At 38.4% G+C, this 15,880-nt stretch overlaps 1 protein-coding gene and 1 long non-coding RNA gene across 2 annotated transcripts; one reads left to right on the top strand and one right to left on the bottom strand.

Annotated features, from left to right (window-relative positions):
* The first annotated feature begins 1,955 nt into the window (after positions 1 to 1,955).
* Positions 1,956 to 3,713, top strand: LOC127174379 (uncharacterized). The gene is made up of 3 exons (XR_007828875.1): positions 1,956 to 2,181; positions 3,133 to 3,220; positions 3,652 to 3,713. It is a non-coding gene; the product is annotated as an uncharacterized LOC127174379 (long non-coding RNA).
* Positions 3,714 to 14,023: 10,310 nt separating this feature from the next.
* On the bottom strand, positions 14,024 to 15,209 carry ch25h (cholesterol 25-hydroxylase). The gene has a single exon (XM_051124793.1). It carries the CDS (start codon positions 15,160 to 15,162, stop codon positions 14,401 to 14,403), a length of 762 nt encoding a protein of 253 aa, XP_050980750.1. The 5' UTR covers positions 15,163 to 15,209; the 3' UTR covers positions 14,024 to 14,400.
* Between the last annotated feature and the right edge of the window lie 671 nt (positions 15,210 to 15,880).

Genomic DNA, 15,880 nt, shown 5'->3' on the forward strand with positions numbered 1-15,880 from the left:
TTCTGTCACTGTCGGCATCCTCTCTGACTGGGCTGCGGGACGAAGCGGGCGCGGGCGCAATCATATTTCCAGTGATGGGAATAACGGCGTTATAAATAAACGGCGTTACTAACGGCGTTATTTTTTCAGTAACGAGTAATCAAACGAATTACTGTTTCCTACGTTACAACGCCGTTACCATTACTGCCAATAAAATACGGCGTTACTATCATTTATTATAGTTTTATTATAACTTTATTTTTCAGTTCATCTGAATGGATGCGCAGCGTACCTGTATTTGACGAGCTGTAAACTCTAGTGTGAAGGCACACGACTAGCCGTCACTTTGTCTCACACACCCAAAGAAAGAGCGACAGAGTCTTATACCATGCAGAATTGACGCGCTACGTGTAAACGATATTCTTTGTTGTATTTTCCTCTCAAAACATCGGAGCTCCTTTGGAATACTTCAGCTTTTAAGAACTGTCGGTGTCTCCGGTAGTAGGCGGAACTAATGTGCAAACAGCAATCTCATTGGCTGGCGCTCACCTATTATCGTCCCTGTTTTGATTACAGCAAATCAGTTAGAGCGAACGCAGTCAACGTGATTAATATTCATGAACCCAGCAGCTCATTAAACCTTAGTGTGTTTAATATTGTTATTAATAGTAGAATTCGTGGTAGTAACAAGACGTTCATAGAAACACTAAATTACAAACAATATCACCACCAGTCCTAAGTTCAGTCAACATGACAAACATGCATTCATACATGGTTATTCTAATTACTAAAGTTCTAATGGCTAAAGTTGAATGCTAATTATAATTATAATATTATATCAGATATTTAATATTAGTCTGGTGAGTAAACTAAAAATGTAATTAATTTCATTAAAATTTCATTCATTTAACATATTTAATATTGGGGACATCCAAGTTATTTAATATATTTAATTTTTTTTTTTTTTAAAGCAACACAGTAGTTACTTTCCCTGGTAATTAGTTACTTTTATAATGATGTAACTATGTTACTAACTCAGTTACTATTTGTGAGAAGTAACTAGTAACTATAACTAATTACTTTTCAAAGTAACATTCCCAACACTGCCCACAACAACGTTAAAATAGTGTAGAATAGTGTACAATGTTTTATATTTATTTTATAGTTATATTAAATTAGATTTTTTTAAAAGTAACGCAATAGTTACTTTGCCTGGTAATTAGTTACTTTTATAATGATGTAACTCAGTTACTAACTCAGTTACTATTTGTGAGAAGTAACTAGTAACTATAACTAATTACTTTTTTAAAGGTACCTGCCCAACACTGCATATTTCAAAGGAAGCCGACGCTACGGCCCTGACCGCTTCAGTGTCTTTACGGGTGTTTTTAGGGAATATCTGCATTTATTCCCGTGCGATTGGAATAGCTATTAATGTGGTGGACTGTCGCTTTTTTAGAATGTCCCAACCAGTACATTTAATGATGACGTTACAATTGTCCTTTCATTTCGTTAAGCCGTCACCCCTTATGAAGATTAACCATGGTTTTATTATAGAAAAGTTTCTCATTATTACGAGATACTAAGTCATAATTATGAGAAAGTTTCTCATTATTACAAGAAACCTTCTCATTATTACGAGAAACTTTCTCATTATTACGAGACACTAAGTCATAATTATGAGAAAGTTTCTCATTATTACGAGACACTAAGTCATAATCATGAGAAAGTTTCTCATCATTACGAGAAACGTTCGCATTATTATGAGATGTTAAGTCATTATTATGAGAAACTTTCTCATTATTACCAGATACTAAGTCATAATTATGAGAAAATTTCTCGTTATATTATGAGATGTTAAGCCATTATTATGAGAAAGTTTCTCGTTATTACGAATTTATTTTTTCAGAATCTTATTACTTTTTAACTCATTATTACGAGAAAGTTTCTCAATATAATGAGATGCTAAGTCATACACAGTAAAAATAGATGGGTTATTTTTTTAACCCAATAGATGGGTTACACATATTGGGTCACTATGTTGGGTTATTTTCTAAAACGTTGGGTTATTTTTTAAACATCGTTGGGTTGTTTTTAATAATAACCCAGCGTTGGGTTTAATTGGTTCCCGCGGCGACAGTTCAAATTTTAACGGACGACGGTGACTGACGACAGAAGAAGCTGCTGCTGCATCAGTATGAGGTGAGTAACAGGGTTTTGATAACTCTTATAACATTATACTTATAAGAAGAACGTGAAATCCACTTCAAAATTGAACTTTTGTTGTTGTATGTTTGTTTTTTAACGAAGTTGTAGTTTCCTTTAGTCAGTGTATTGTAACGTTACTGCGGAGAATGAGCTCCATTGTAAACGAATAACTTCACATTAACGTTACCTTAGCTGTCCCAGTTAGGCCGCTAGCAGTAATAAAGTAAATTAAAATTAGCAGAAAGTTGTAAAACTGTTTAGAGATGTATTACAGTAACCTAAAGTTAATAATGTATGGTGAAATGTATATAGGACTACTTATGTTACTGAAATCACCGTCTACCATTACTACAGGTTTAGTATTATTTTACAGGTGATGAAGGGTTCTAGACGTACGGTTTCTGACTACAGTTTGTTTGGTCGCACTAATGATTATCACATTTAACGTTATATATAGGAAATGGCTAATGCTAAATGAGACATTGGTGTTGATTTGAACCGCGCCGCACGGATCATTCAACTTCGGTCCAGTATGTAAGATTCGCTCAGCGGCAGCTCAGAGAGATGCGCTCAAATTCGGCGAATTCTCTGTTAGAAAAGTCTAAAAATAATCACATTTTCCCAAAAGAAAGACGTGATGGGAGAAACGAAGCTTTTCAAAGTTTCGAATCAATTAAACGAATCGCTTCGCAAAATGATTCACTGCTTCCAATCGTTCGTGACACAACGGCGACGCCTGCTGGTCAAAACAGGGCAAGCGTCAGTTGTTTGGAAAGCGAGCACTAATTGGAATAACACTAAATGTGTTTTTATGGTTTATTTATGTTGAATATTGTTATGCATATATTAGAATCGCCTCTACTTACAGCCATTTCTCATATAAAGCTATGACAGATTTGCATGTTTTTTTAAATGTGTACTAAATGTGTTTATACTTATTTTTAGACATTGGGTTCTTCAGTGAAGGGAAAACTACAACACTGGAATCTCATACATTAAACATCCACATGCCAATTAACTGAAATATTTCAAGGTAAGTAAACTATTTATATTAGTGATCCATATACATTACCAGTCAAAAGTTTTTGGACAGCAAGATTTTTAATGTTTTTAAAGAATTCCCTTCTGTCTAAGCCTGCATTTATTTGATCCAAAATACAGCATTTAAAATAACTGCTTTCTATTTGAATATATTTTAAAATGTAATTGTCCAGTCTTTTCAAAGCTTTTAAAATAGAAAGCAGTTATTTAAAATAGTAAAAATATTTCACAATATTACTGCTTTTACTGTATTTTGGATAAAATAAATGCAGGCTTAGTGAGTAGAAAAGAATTCTTTAAAAAACTTTAAAAATCTTACTGTTCAAAAACTTCTGATTAGTAGTGTAGGTTTTCCAACAATTATGAAAAAATGTTTCTAGTTTATCTGTAAAATGTTTCTTCTTCTGCTTCATCTTATCACAGAGGAAGGAGTGAATGAAGGAAGTTTTATGCGACCGGATGACACCAGCATTTCTGCACTAACTCCAAGAACTCCTCCCAAGTTTTAGCATTTTCAACAGTGAAGTAGTGGAACAGAAGACCTTACTACAAGCAGTGGATCTGTGTTTCAGACATTTCTACATGTCCCCCCAAAGCTCCTCTGCACCCATTTGCAGCACACAGTCTTTAATGTTCCAGGAGTTCTTTCAACACATTACCTCTTCCTTAGAAACTTTGTATCTATTGATCTGTAAAACTTTTTATGTTGCTGATTATCAGCAAGTCCAGCAGCCAGCAGATTTACTTTGTTTTATTATTATTATTATTATTATTACTTGTGTTTATGATTTTTTATTTTTGTTTTATTGATAAAGGTTTGTATATTATGTTTGTTTTATTTGTGCACATTTGTGTATGTGTTGATATAAATAAATATGAATTGATACACATTTATGACCCTGGACAACAAAACCGGTCATAAGTATCATGGGTACATTTGTAGAAATAGCCAAAATTGCATTGTATGGGTCAAAATTATCAAATTTTCTTTCATGCCAAAAATCATTAGAATATTAAGTAAAGATCATGTTCCATGAAGATATTTTGTAAATCTCCTACCATAAGTATATCGAAACTGAATTTCTTATTAGTAATGTATTGCTAATAACTTCATTTGGACAACTTTAAAGACAATTTTCTCAATATTTAGATTTTTTTGCACCCTCAGATTCCAGATTTTCAAATAGTTGTTCTATCCTATCAAACCACATATTAATAGAAAGCTTATTTATTGAGCTTTCAGATGATGTTTACATTTAAATACAAAAACTCGACCCTTATGACGGGTTTTGTGGACCAGAGTCACATTTGTTGGTTTTGAATTCAGTGTACATCTTGAAAATATGTCAGTTGTGTGTGCATATTTGTGTTTTGAATGTATTATATTTTCACATTCTTGTACACTTATTTTGTAAACATTTGCAGTATGACTGTTTTACATTTAAAAATATATTTGTAAAAAAAATATTTGCATATTTAAATAAACAAAATATTTATTTGAAAACAAAGTAGTGTTATAGTGTATTTTTATTAAAATAAATAAATAAATAAATAAATAAAAACTGATATAAATGAATCTAAATAATTAACTCAACTGTTGGGTTACTTTTAACCCAACTGGATTTTAACCCAATTCATTGGGTTAAAATAACCCATAGATGGGAAGGTGCTATACCAACCCATAGTTGGGTTACTAGTTGGGTTATTTTTAACCCAACATTTTTTAGTGAGTGGTGTCGTTCGTTTGTGCTCGATTTGTGCCGGTTTGTGCCGTTGAAATGAACGTCAAATATATTTCCTCTTAGAAATAACAAAAACAATTGCGGGGCAGTGACGTCACTCTCCACCCCATGCCTTCCAAATCTCTCCAGACCGGTGCCGTTTGTGCCTGTTTGTGCCGTTAAAACAAACCTGGTATCTCCGAGCCCATCTTAAATATAATGGGAAAAATACTTGTTTGGGACTGTTGCGTAACCACCCAGTATAGTCTAAATCGTTCCAAAAGGTGCCATTGGTTTGTGCTCGATTTGTGCCGCTAAAATAAACATTGCATCTAATTCCCTTCCTTAGAAATAACAAATACAATACGGGGCAGTGAAGTCACTCTTCACCCCATTTCGTCCAAATCGGGGTAAACCACCTCCGTGAAGTTGGCACCCCATAATCATGTAACCATGACCTCTTTTTAAATATAACGAAAAATTCACTCTCCACCCCATTTAGCGCCACTGCAGGGTTAAAATAATAATAATAATAAAAAAAAAGTGTTCGTGCTGCCTTCAAATTTTAATTTTAGATTATATTTAGCAGTAAATTAAGAATAAAGTCACTAATGTACACCTTACTTAAAATGTAAGTCTTGTAATAACAAGCCATTGTTCATATTGTATATTCTTGAGGCAATATAAAGTGTCACTGTATATTATATTTTGTTGTATCATCTATGTCGTGCCACGAAAATATATCAGCACAGTTTTCAGCGGTCGAATTACTGACACGCTCCAAGTTTTCACCAACTTCATATTTCAAGTTGACTAAGTTAGAATATTAAACATCGATTCTTCACGAATATTCGTAATTGTCATATTAATGTTGGCTATATATATATATATATATATATATATATATATATAGCCTAATTCAAAGCGCTCCCCACACCAAATGCCGTGTTTATTTGTGCTCTATTTGTGCCAGAAATCCTGGTTGTAACTAAAATTCTTCTTAAATAAGATATTTAAAGGGAGAAAAAAACAGAAGCACTTAATATGCCATTATCTATAGGAACATGTAGCCTTACTGTAATTGCATGGTATGACTGCATTTAATATGTCAGTAAGTTAATAAGTTTTTCTGTCCCCCTTACAAACGATTATTTACGGCACTGCATAAGAAAACGAAAAAGGACATAACGGACTGTGGAAAAAGGGCTCGTAGATAAAATAGGCTTAAGCTACAGGCTAACCTACTGAATGTGTGCATGGCAGGACAAATTACCTATGATTGGAAAAAGACAACAAGAAATTGATAGATACTACTGTAGCTACATATCAACGAACTAAAACGATATTTGTACGTATTTGTATATATTTTAATGCATGTTGGAAAATGAACAATTTAGTGAAAACGAATGTTTTGTTGATGTTGTGAGTGCACTCAAATAAAAGTAGACCCTTTGCAGTTCCGAATGATGTACTCTTACCTTTATGAGCAAAAATGATGGCGTAGGCCTATTTTACATTTCCACCGATATTAATAAAAAAAATTGCAAGCGATCTTGCCGGCGCCTGCAAGTCAGCGCGCGGTAGCTTCAACACTCCGCACAATTGATTGAAATGCGCCTAAAAGCGCACATTAATATGTTAAATGTTTAAATTTATATCGTGAAATGCATTAATTGTTTTATATCTATAGATTTTATTTTAGGCAAGTCGTGTTGATCTGAAGGCTAACATAGGCTATGATCAGCTCGCTGTCTGCTGCCTGCGGCTTGATCGGCAAAAAAAAAAAAAAAAAAAAAAAAAAAAAAAAAAAAGAATTTAACTAACATAAAATGTTCCGAACATATTTCTAAAATAGCTTAAAGAAACGAAAATAAATACAGCCAATTTGTCATTAAAAGTATTAACGAATATTCGTGGGGAATCGATGTTTAACATTCTAATGGCACAATCAAATAATTTTTTTTTTTTTTTTTTTTTTTTTTTTGTTAAAGTTAATGTTCATGCTGTCTTGAAATTTAAATTTAGTCAACTTGAAATATGAAGTTAGTGAAAACTTGGAGCTGACTAAATTTAACATTTTAAGGCAGCACGAACACTACCGTTTTTTTAAACTCTGCAGTGGCGCTAAATGTGGTGGAGAGTGAAATTTTCGTTATATTTAAAGAGAGGTCATGGTTACATGGTTTCTTTTAACGGCACAAACAGGCACAAATCAAGCACAAACCAACGGTGCCGATTTGGAGAGATTTAGATGGCATGGGGTGGAGTGTGACGTCACTGCCCCGTTTTGTATGTTATTTCTGCGCACGGGAAATAGATACAATGTAAATCTGAACGGCACAAACTTGCACAAATCGAGCACAAACGAATGGCAACATTTTGGAATGATTTTGATTGCACGGGGTGGAGCTGTCATGATCCTGGTCTTCGTTTTCTGTATCCGTGTTTAAGGACACTTATTTTGTAGTTTTTGTGTCTTATTGTTCACTGTTTCCCTGCCTCTCTGTTCTCTTGTTTGTCGCCATGGATGTTCAGTGAACCACACCCACTCCCTCATTAGTTACCCTGGTTACCAATTAGATCATTACCTCTGCCCTGTGTATAAATAGTCCTTGTCTTTCCCCTGTATTTTGTCAGTTGTTAATGTCTGTAATGGTTGCTTCCGGTTCTGGTCGGGTTTCTCAGTGTCACCCGTTTTGGATTACCTGTTGTTTTTTCCTTGGACTTTCAATAAACTCCTGCACTTAGATCCTCACCTCATCCTGCCTCAGCTCCGCTTCGTTACAGAACAACTGACCACCAAATGGATCTAGTAGGAGTTTTGTGCGACCCTCTGAGTACCCTTTGCTCAGTTTTTCAAAACGGCCGACCTATCGAATATTATGTGGAGGAGTTCCTTTTATATAGTCATCTTGTGCCTGGAGATGACACTAAAATAAAGGACTGTTTCTGGAGTGGACTCGATCCAGAAATTAGTTTAACCTTACCTGATGAGGACCCCAGCTGGACCTTGGCACAGTATATAGACTTTGTTTTGCTGTTTTGTGAGTCCCCTTTTACTGTGGAGGAGGTTGAGAGGGCAATTCCCAACATGGTCGCCAGCCCAGACCCGCTGGACAAGATGGCCGCCATGCCGGAGCCTGTCGCAAAGATGGCCGCCACGCCAGAGCCTGCACACAGGATGGCCATGCCAGAACCAGCCTACCGTAAGTCTGCTGCTCAAGAACCAGCTTACACCACGTCAGCCAAGCCACAGCCTGTTAACTTCATGTCTGCTTCTCCTGAGCCTGCACCAGCTGCTGTTCCTGCAAATTCAAGTCACGTCACAACTGCTGTTCTGGTAAAGTCCAGTCAAGTTTCCGAGCCAAGTCAAGTTGCAGCTGAATTTCCCGAGTCAAGCAAAGTTGCAGCCGTGGTTCTTGAGTCCGGTCACGTCTCTCCTGACATCCCAAGACCGCGGCTTATGATGGCCCACGTGCTGGACTCACCCCTAAGGGCGGTATGGGCAGCTAAAGTGGCGCTCCTTCACGTCGCGGCTGCTACCCTAGGGTCAGTTCAAGCTTCCAAGTCCGGTCAAGCAACTGAGTCAAGTCAAACCGCAGCTGCTGTTCTCCCCGAGTCAAGCCCTGTCACAGCTGTGCCCCACGAGTCAGGCCATGTTGTTCCTGAGTCAAGCCATGTTGTTCCTGAGTCAAGCCATGTTGTTCCTGAGTCAAGCCATGTTGTTCCTGAGTCAAGCCATGTTGTTCCTGAGTCAAGCCATGTTGTTCCTGAGTCAAGCCATGTTGTTCCTGAGTCAAGCCATGTTGTTCCTGAGTCAAGCCATGTTGTTCCTGAGTCATGTTGTTCCTGAGTCTGCCATGTTGTTCCTGAGTCAAGCCATGTTGTTCCTGAGTCAAGCCATGTTGTTCCTGAGTCAAGCCATGTTGTTCCTGAGTCAAGCCATGTTGTTCCTGAGTCAAGCCATGTTGTTCCTGAGTCAAGCCATGTTGTTCCTGAGTCAAGCCACGTTACAGCAGATCCCCACGAGCCAAGTGACGTCATCACTGCTGCTCTTCCCTTAGTGGCAGTGGCCATGTGGTGTGTGTGTGGGCTGCACACTGTGCTCCTGAGGACACGCCTGTTCACAGGTCAGTACCAGAGCTCTCGTCTGATCACAAGCCTGCACCAGAGCTCTCGTCTGATCACAAGCCTGCACCAGAGCTCTCGTCTGATCACAAGCCTGCACCAGAGCTCTCGTCTGATCACAAGCCTGCACCAGAGGCCTTCCCCGTCGGAGAAGCTGCGCCAATGCCTCCAGAGGTGTCGGCGCCTGCCGTAGAACCTCTTATGGAGGGGGCGTTAACCTCTAAACACTCTGCTTCTCCATTTTTCCTGTCTGCATCCTCTGTCACTGTTCTCCCCACGTCCCAGTCGATGACGCAGCCTCCTGTTCCGCCCGGAGGGCTGCTCCGCCTCCTGTTCCGCCCGGAGGGCTGCTCCGCCTCCTGTTCCGCCCGGAGGGCTCCCGCCTCCTGTTCCGCCCGGAGGGCTGCCCGCCTCCTGTTCCGCCCGGGAGGGCTGCTGCGCCTTCTCCCTCTATTCTGTCTGCCTCCTCTGTCCCTGCTCTCCCCAGGTCCCAGAGCGTGATGCAGATTCCTGTTCCGCCCCGCAGGGCTGCGGCGCCTCCTGCTCCGCCTCCTGTTCCGCCTGGGAGGGCTGTTGCGCCTCCGGCTCCGCCCTTGGGGGCTCTAGTGTCGCTGGCTCTGCCTCCGGCTCCGACCTGGAGGGCTGTAGCGCCGTCTGTTCGGCCTCCGGCACCGCCCTGGAGGGCTCTAGCGCCACCTGTTCTGCCTCCGACTCCGCCCTGGAGGGTTCTAGCGCCTCCTGTTCCGCCCTGGAGGGCTGCTACGCGCTGGAGGGCTCCTGCGCCTCCGGCTCCGCCCTGGAGGGTTCCGGCGCTTCATGCTCCGTCCGTTCCGCCCTGGTGGGCTCCTGCTCCGCCCTGCTGGGTTCCGCCTGCTCCGCCGTGGAGGTCTTCTCTCATGATCTGGTGGTCCTCAGCTCCCCCATCTGGCTGACTCCACCCTGGCCTCTTGTTCTGCTTCAGTCCCCTGTTTATCTCCCCTCACATAGACCTGGCCCTCCATCCCTTCCCCAGTTCCGCCTGAGCTCCTCCCCCCTCCTGGACTTGAATTCCTGTTTGGAGCGTCTGGAAGCCGCTCCTTGGAGGGGGGCTTATGTCATGATCCTGGTCTTCGTTTTCTGTATCCGTGTTTAAGGACACTTATTTTGTAGTTTTTGTGTCTTATTGTTCACTGTTTCCCTGCCTCTCTGTTCTCTTGTTTGTCGCCATGGATGTTCATTGAACCACACCCACTCCCTCATTAGTTACCCTGGTTACCAATTAGATCATTACCTCTGCCCTGTGTATAAATAGTCCTTGTCTTTCCCCTGTATTTTGTCAGTTGTTAATGTCTGTAATGGTTGCTTCCGGTTCTGGTCGGGTTTCTCAGTGTCACCCGTTTTGGATTACTTGTTGTTTTTTTCCTTGGACTTTCAATAAACTCCTGCACTTAGATCCTCACCTCATCCTGCCTCAGCTCCGCTTCGTTACAGGAGCAGTTAAAGTTAATGCTTAAAATTTAAAAGCAATTTAAATACTAGTATCTTTCACTTTTTGTGACCAGAAATCAATGGTATTGGGTCTACTTTTTATATAAACAATTAATGAGAGAAACATTGTGAAGATTCAGTAGACATTTATTCATCCACTGGGCTAATATGAATTACTGTCACAATTGCTGCGTGTGTGTTTTTTAAGCATCAAATATGGACTCCCTGAGATTTTCTTAAAAATCTTTGTTTGTATTTATCTGAAGAAAGAAATACACAAAAGTTAGCATGAGGTGATGCATGATGAGAACTTTAATTTTTAAGTGGACTATCCCACTAAATTAAATTAATTGTCAGCAAATTAAAAAAAAAATGAATAGACATTCTTTACGCATACAAAATAACATGGAATCTCATTTTATATACTCTTCCCTCTTTTCAGGAAAGTTACTCTTCAACACACTGTGGTTCTCCATGGCATTTCTGTCCTGCTTGGGCACAACAGTGAGAGGAAAGGTCTGGCTTGTTTATTTTCTTGTTTTCTCTTGGTTCTGCAGTTTTGTTTACTTGTTGATGCAAGTTAACATTGCAAAACATGTCAAAGAAGTTAGACAATATGAGCAACAAATGTTTTTTTAACTATGTAAGCTAAAGTATATTGAGTGCATTCTTTTTTGTTGTTTTCTACCTAACATTGTTCGGGAGGCAGACAAACTCATCTTATCTCATAAAGACCCATCTCTTTAACCTGGCTTACACACAGTGTTGGGAAGTAACTTGTTACATGTAATGGAATTACGTAATTTAATTACAAAATAAATGTAATTGTAATTAGTTACAGTTACTGAGAAAAAATGTGTAATTAAATTACAGTTACTTTTGAAAAATGCCAGTGATTACAAAGAGGATTACATCTGATTTTTTTCACACACCCACCCCCCCCACTTACAGATTTAATTGACTTCTTTCATAAATTGCATTGACTGCTCTAAAATGAGACACCAGTGTTTCAGGAGTTTAGGACACAGAATAGGACACATGCTTATTCGATAATATTATTTCCTATTTGGGTTTATGCATAAACTTTGTTTTTTAAGATTGTTTTTTCCAAGGCATTGTTAGATGATAGTGTTTTCTGGTATAACTATGCAAACATTTGATTTCAAACCCAGTATCATAGCTTTTAAACTATTTCTTGTTATTATGTTATTTATGTTATGATCTTGTTATGACATATAGTGCAACTGCGCGCACAGTGACCTGAGTTCGATTCCCGTCTCGAGGTCCTTTGCCGATCCCGCGCTCCTCTCTCCTCTCAGCTCTTTCCTGTCATCTCTCTACTGTCCTATCACAATAAAAGGCATAAAAAGCCCAAAATAAGAAATAAGGCTGTGCTTTAAATTAAATTGTAACACAGCTCAGACTCATTCAGGGCAACTTAAATCGGTGCTATATGCTTGATAATTTTTCTTGGCGGAAGCTTTGCGTTTGGTTAGCTCATAAAATATTAAAGCGTAATTCAATATTATGTGTACAATTTCTTAATTCTGTCATCCTGGTATCGTGGACTTGCTCTATTGTTTCATACAAATGCAGCTGCTGCCTTTTTTTGTACACTGTAATGGACTATAAGATAACTAACAAACTAGTACTACTACTTATTTATGTGGTGAAATGTTGTGTAAGAAAACTGGTATGACTGCACTGTATCCCTAAAATGTCTAGTTTGAACTTGCCGTTTGCTAGCAACTGATTTCTTCGTGGAAGCTTTGCGTTCAAATATTTCAACTCAGATCAGTGTTTCGTGTAATTTTGACACAAAACATCTAAATAATCTATCAAGCATCAAAAAAGCAGCTGTGTAATAAGTGAGATAATGTACATTCAGCCAGTTGTTATCGCAAAATAAAGATGTATGTTATCCCTTACTTATTATAATCTTAATTCAAGTGATAAAGGATTTTGAAAGTCTGACAGTAATCAGTGTTGAATGCTACTGTAAAGTTAACTCTGCCTGGTTTAAATGTTTCAAAATGATTAACGGTTGAAAATATTAGAAATTTAGAAAAGTAATTAAAAAGTAATTAAAAGTAATAAGTTACATTAGTAATTACAAAAGTAATTGAAAAGTTACACTACTTATTACATTTTAAATCAAGTAACTTGTAATCTGTAACCTATTACATTTCCAACGTAACCTTCCCAACACTGCTTACACATAACACACTAACACACTTGCTACATCATAAGAAGAACTGTATTTAATATTAGTCTGTTTTGTTTCATATTCCAAGGTCACCATAGCCACCCAGATCCAGTCCGTATCCAGTCCAGATGGTGGATCAGGACCTAGAGATGACCTCTACAGCCCTGAATGTCAGTGGAGACCACGTCAACTAGAGGAGCCGCAGAAACAGATCCCCAGTGAGGACCTCGTCACCTAGACGGCCATCGGCACAAGACCACAGGAACCTGATGAGTTCTCTACACAGTCTGACTTTTTGTGTTGCCAGAGGAGAACTGGCCCCTTGACTGAGCCTGTTTTTTCCCAAGGTTTTTTTTCTCCATTTCTGTCACCAATGGAGTTTTGGTTCGCTGTCGTCTCTGGCTTGCTTAGTTGGGGACATTAAAGTTCCAGCGATATCGTCAACTTGATTGCACAGATACTATCTGAACTGAACTGAGCTGGATGACAACACTGAATTCAATGATGAACTGCCTTTAACTGATAATTGAGTGTTGCTGTATTGCTTGAAATATTCTTCTTAAATGTTCTTAACACTTAACATTTATTTTTTATTCCTGATTCATGAAGCATTGGTTAGCATTGTTAATTAACATCTATTAAAATTACAATGCTGATTTACATGTTTTCCGCATTTTAAAAGATAAATGTTTTGAAATGCAATGAATGCAGAGCTGTTTTTTAGTGCAGTGATTTTTAACTAGGTATAGTGTTCCTCAGATCACAGATTAAATTAAGTTAACTAAACTTAAATGGATTAAGTAAACAGGACTCAAAATAAGTAAGGAATACTTGTCCTATATTAGTAACTATGACTTAAACTTAATCATACTAAGTTAAGATTACTTAATTGAATTATGGCAACAAGTTTGCACAATTTAATTAAGTAAACTTAACAAATCACATTTTACAGTGTATCTCAAACATATCTCAAAGATAAATAATATACCCATATGTAATTTCATTATCTTACGTCAGTCATTATTTGTTGGTTAAATATTTGAATACAATACATAATGAGAATGAATTAAACTTATCCCCAAGGTTTAATTATGTGTCAATAATATTTAGTTATTTTATTTTTGAGTTATTTTAGCAAACTTCCTCAAATCACTTTATTCAGACTTTATTCCGAGAATAAATTGTACCATAAATCATGATATAGCCTACAGTAACGTATTTGTTTTCCCACTAAGGTATTCTTAATATGCAAAATGTAAACACAAACACAGAATTATTATTTACTTCATAGCTTTATTGCCATTAGTTTTGTTAGATTTGTTCTTCATGTTTTCAAGTTTAAAACATTCAGTATCAAAACAGGCTTATAAATAAATACAAATATATTAGGTTAAGGTTAACAAATGTACTTCACATAATCCTTAGACACATCATAGTCATATCTCTGATCATATTTTCTTACAGTCACACTTAAATACAGACATTAAATAAATAGACAAACACATTAATTTAACACACATTAATTATAAAGCAACTTTTTTTTAAAAAGTTTTAGAGTCATAGGTATTCATTCATATAGAATGGTAATTCACTTTTTACAAAAAAGTCAAATTAATCAGTTCATGTAGTTTTCCCCCCGAGTTGTTCAGTTCAGTCAGAATGCAGGGTCCCAAAGAGCTTGTCCCAGTGAGTGAAGTATGGAGCGTAGTTGGACTTGAACTTCTGATGGTGGACATCATGGTGTGGAGCTCCTCCGTACAGACCAAAAGGCACCAGTCTGTGTGTTGCCCATGGCAGGTCATAGCCACAGTGGTCCTCAACTGACAGCCACATGTTCAGCATATGGAAAAGCATCTCTGTCATAGGATGAACCCCCAGTAACATGGGATTCACCGCAGCGAAGAAACCCAACGACAGAGTCTCCCAAGCCCCTGAGTACTCAGTAGCCAGAGCGAAGGTGGATGTATATTTGTGATGCACCTTGTGGAAAGTGCGGTAGAGCCAAGGTACTTTGTGATGCAGAAGATGCCATACAAAGTACTGGAAGTCAAAGAGAAGCAGGCAAGCAGTAAGGTCCCAGATAACTTGAAAGAGTCCAGGTGCCATCGCTGTGTAGCTGACAGGTCTCCAGTACCAGTGCAGGACACTCAGCGGGAAGATGTACATGGCATGATTGTAGAGGGAGAGTGCGAGGCAGCTCCACATCATTGTCCAAGACACGCTGGTTTTCTGTTGAATCTTGTATCTCCTTATCAGTGCTACCCTAGGAGACAGGGCATCCAGAACAACAAAAGGCAGGCAGAAGCTCAGGTAGACTGTAATAGAGAAGAGAACTGGGAAAAATGGAGACCTTAGCAGGGTCTCGTACTGCAGAATGCTATCCCAGATGTTCTGTAGTCCAAACATTTTCATTTCTTTTCAGTTCTGTGTCTGAATAGTAGCACATGGCCACTCTACCGCTTATAAAGTAGAGATCCCCGCCCCCTTTCCTTTAGTGACGCTGCAACTCACCCTAAATGGCTCCTCCTGTTGGAATTTCCAGTAAATTTTGCGGTAGAGTGAGATCTCAGGTGGCATGTTAATCAGATATGTAACTATAAATCTATATAAATCTATAAAAATAAAGATCCTGCAATACTGCAGAGACTGAAAATGGTTTATTAGCCTACAATAATGTTATAATACAAACGATGATGATGGAAAGACAAGTGTTTTGAAAAACAGTGCGGAAAGGATAACTGAACAAATAACACATAAGAGTAAGGTAACATTCAAAACCTGTAAACGAACTTACCTTCAGGAAATAGCAATGTACCCTACCAGTACTTTTCAGATAGCAGCTCAAGCAGTCAATCTCACCTAGTCCCACTTGATATTGATATTCCACATTCCGAGTTTTTAAACCTGACAAATTATCTATTAATCCTACAAAATATGACAACTAATATTGTATTTGCGTTCTCTGTTTTCCCTTCTATAAGAGTATCTCGAAAAACAGCAGTGAGACTGACAGTGGAACAGTTATTCCAGGTTTATCAAGTTAACACCGCCATCTGCTGATTACAAAAAAGGCTGCTGCCTCTCCAACGACTTACCAAGATTTTTTATTCGTTTTTCACGCTCTATTTTT

The sequence above is a fragment of the Labeo rohita genome, chromosome 12 (genome assembly GCF_022985175.1).
Source record: "Labeo rohita strain BAU-BD-2019 chromosome 12, IGBB_LRoh.1.0, whole genome shotgun sequence".
NCBI lineage: Eukaryota > Metazoa > Chordata > Actinopteri > Cypriniformes > Cyprinidae > Labeo > Labeo rohita.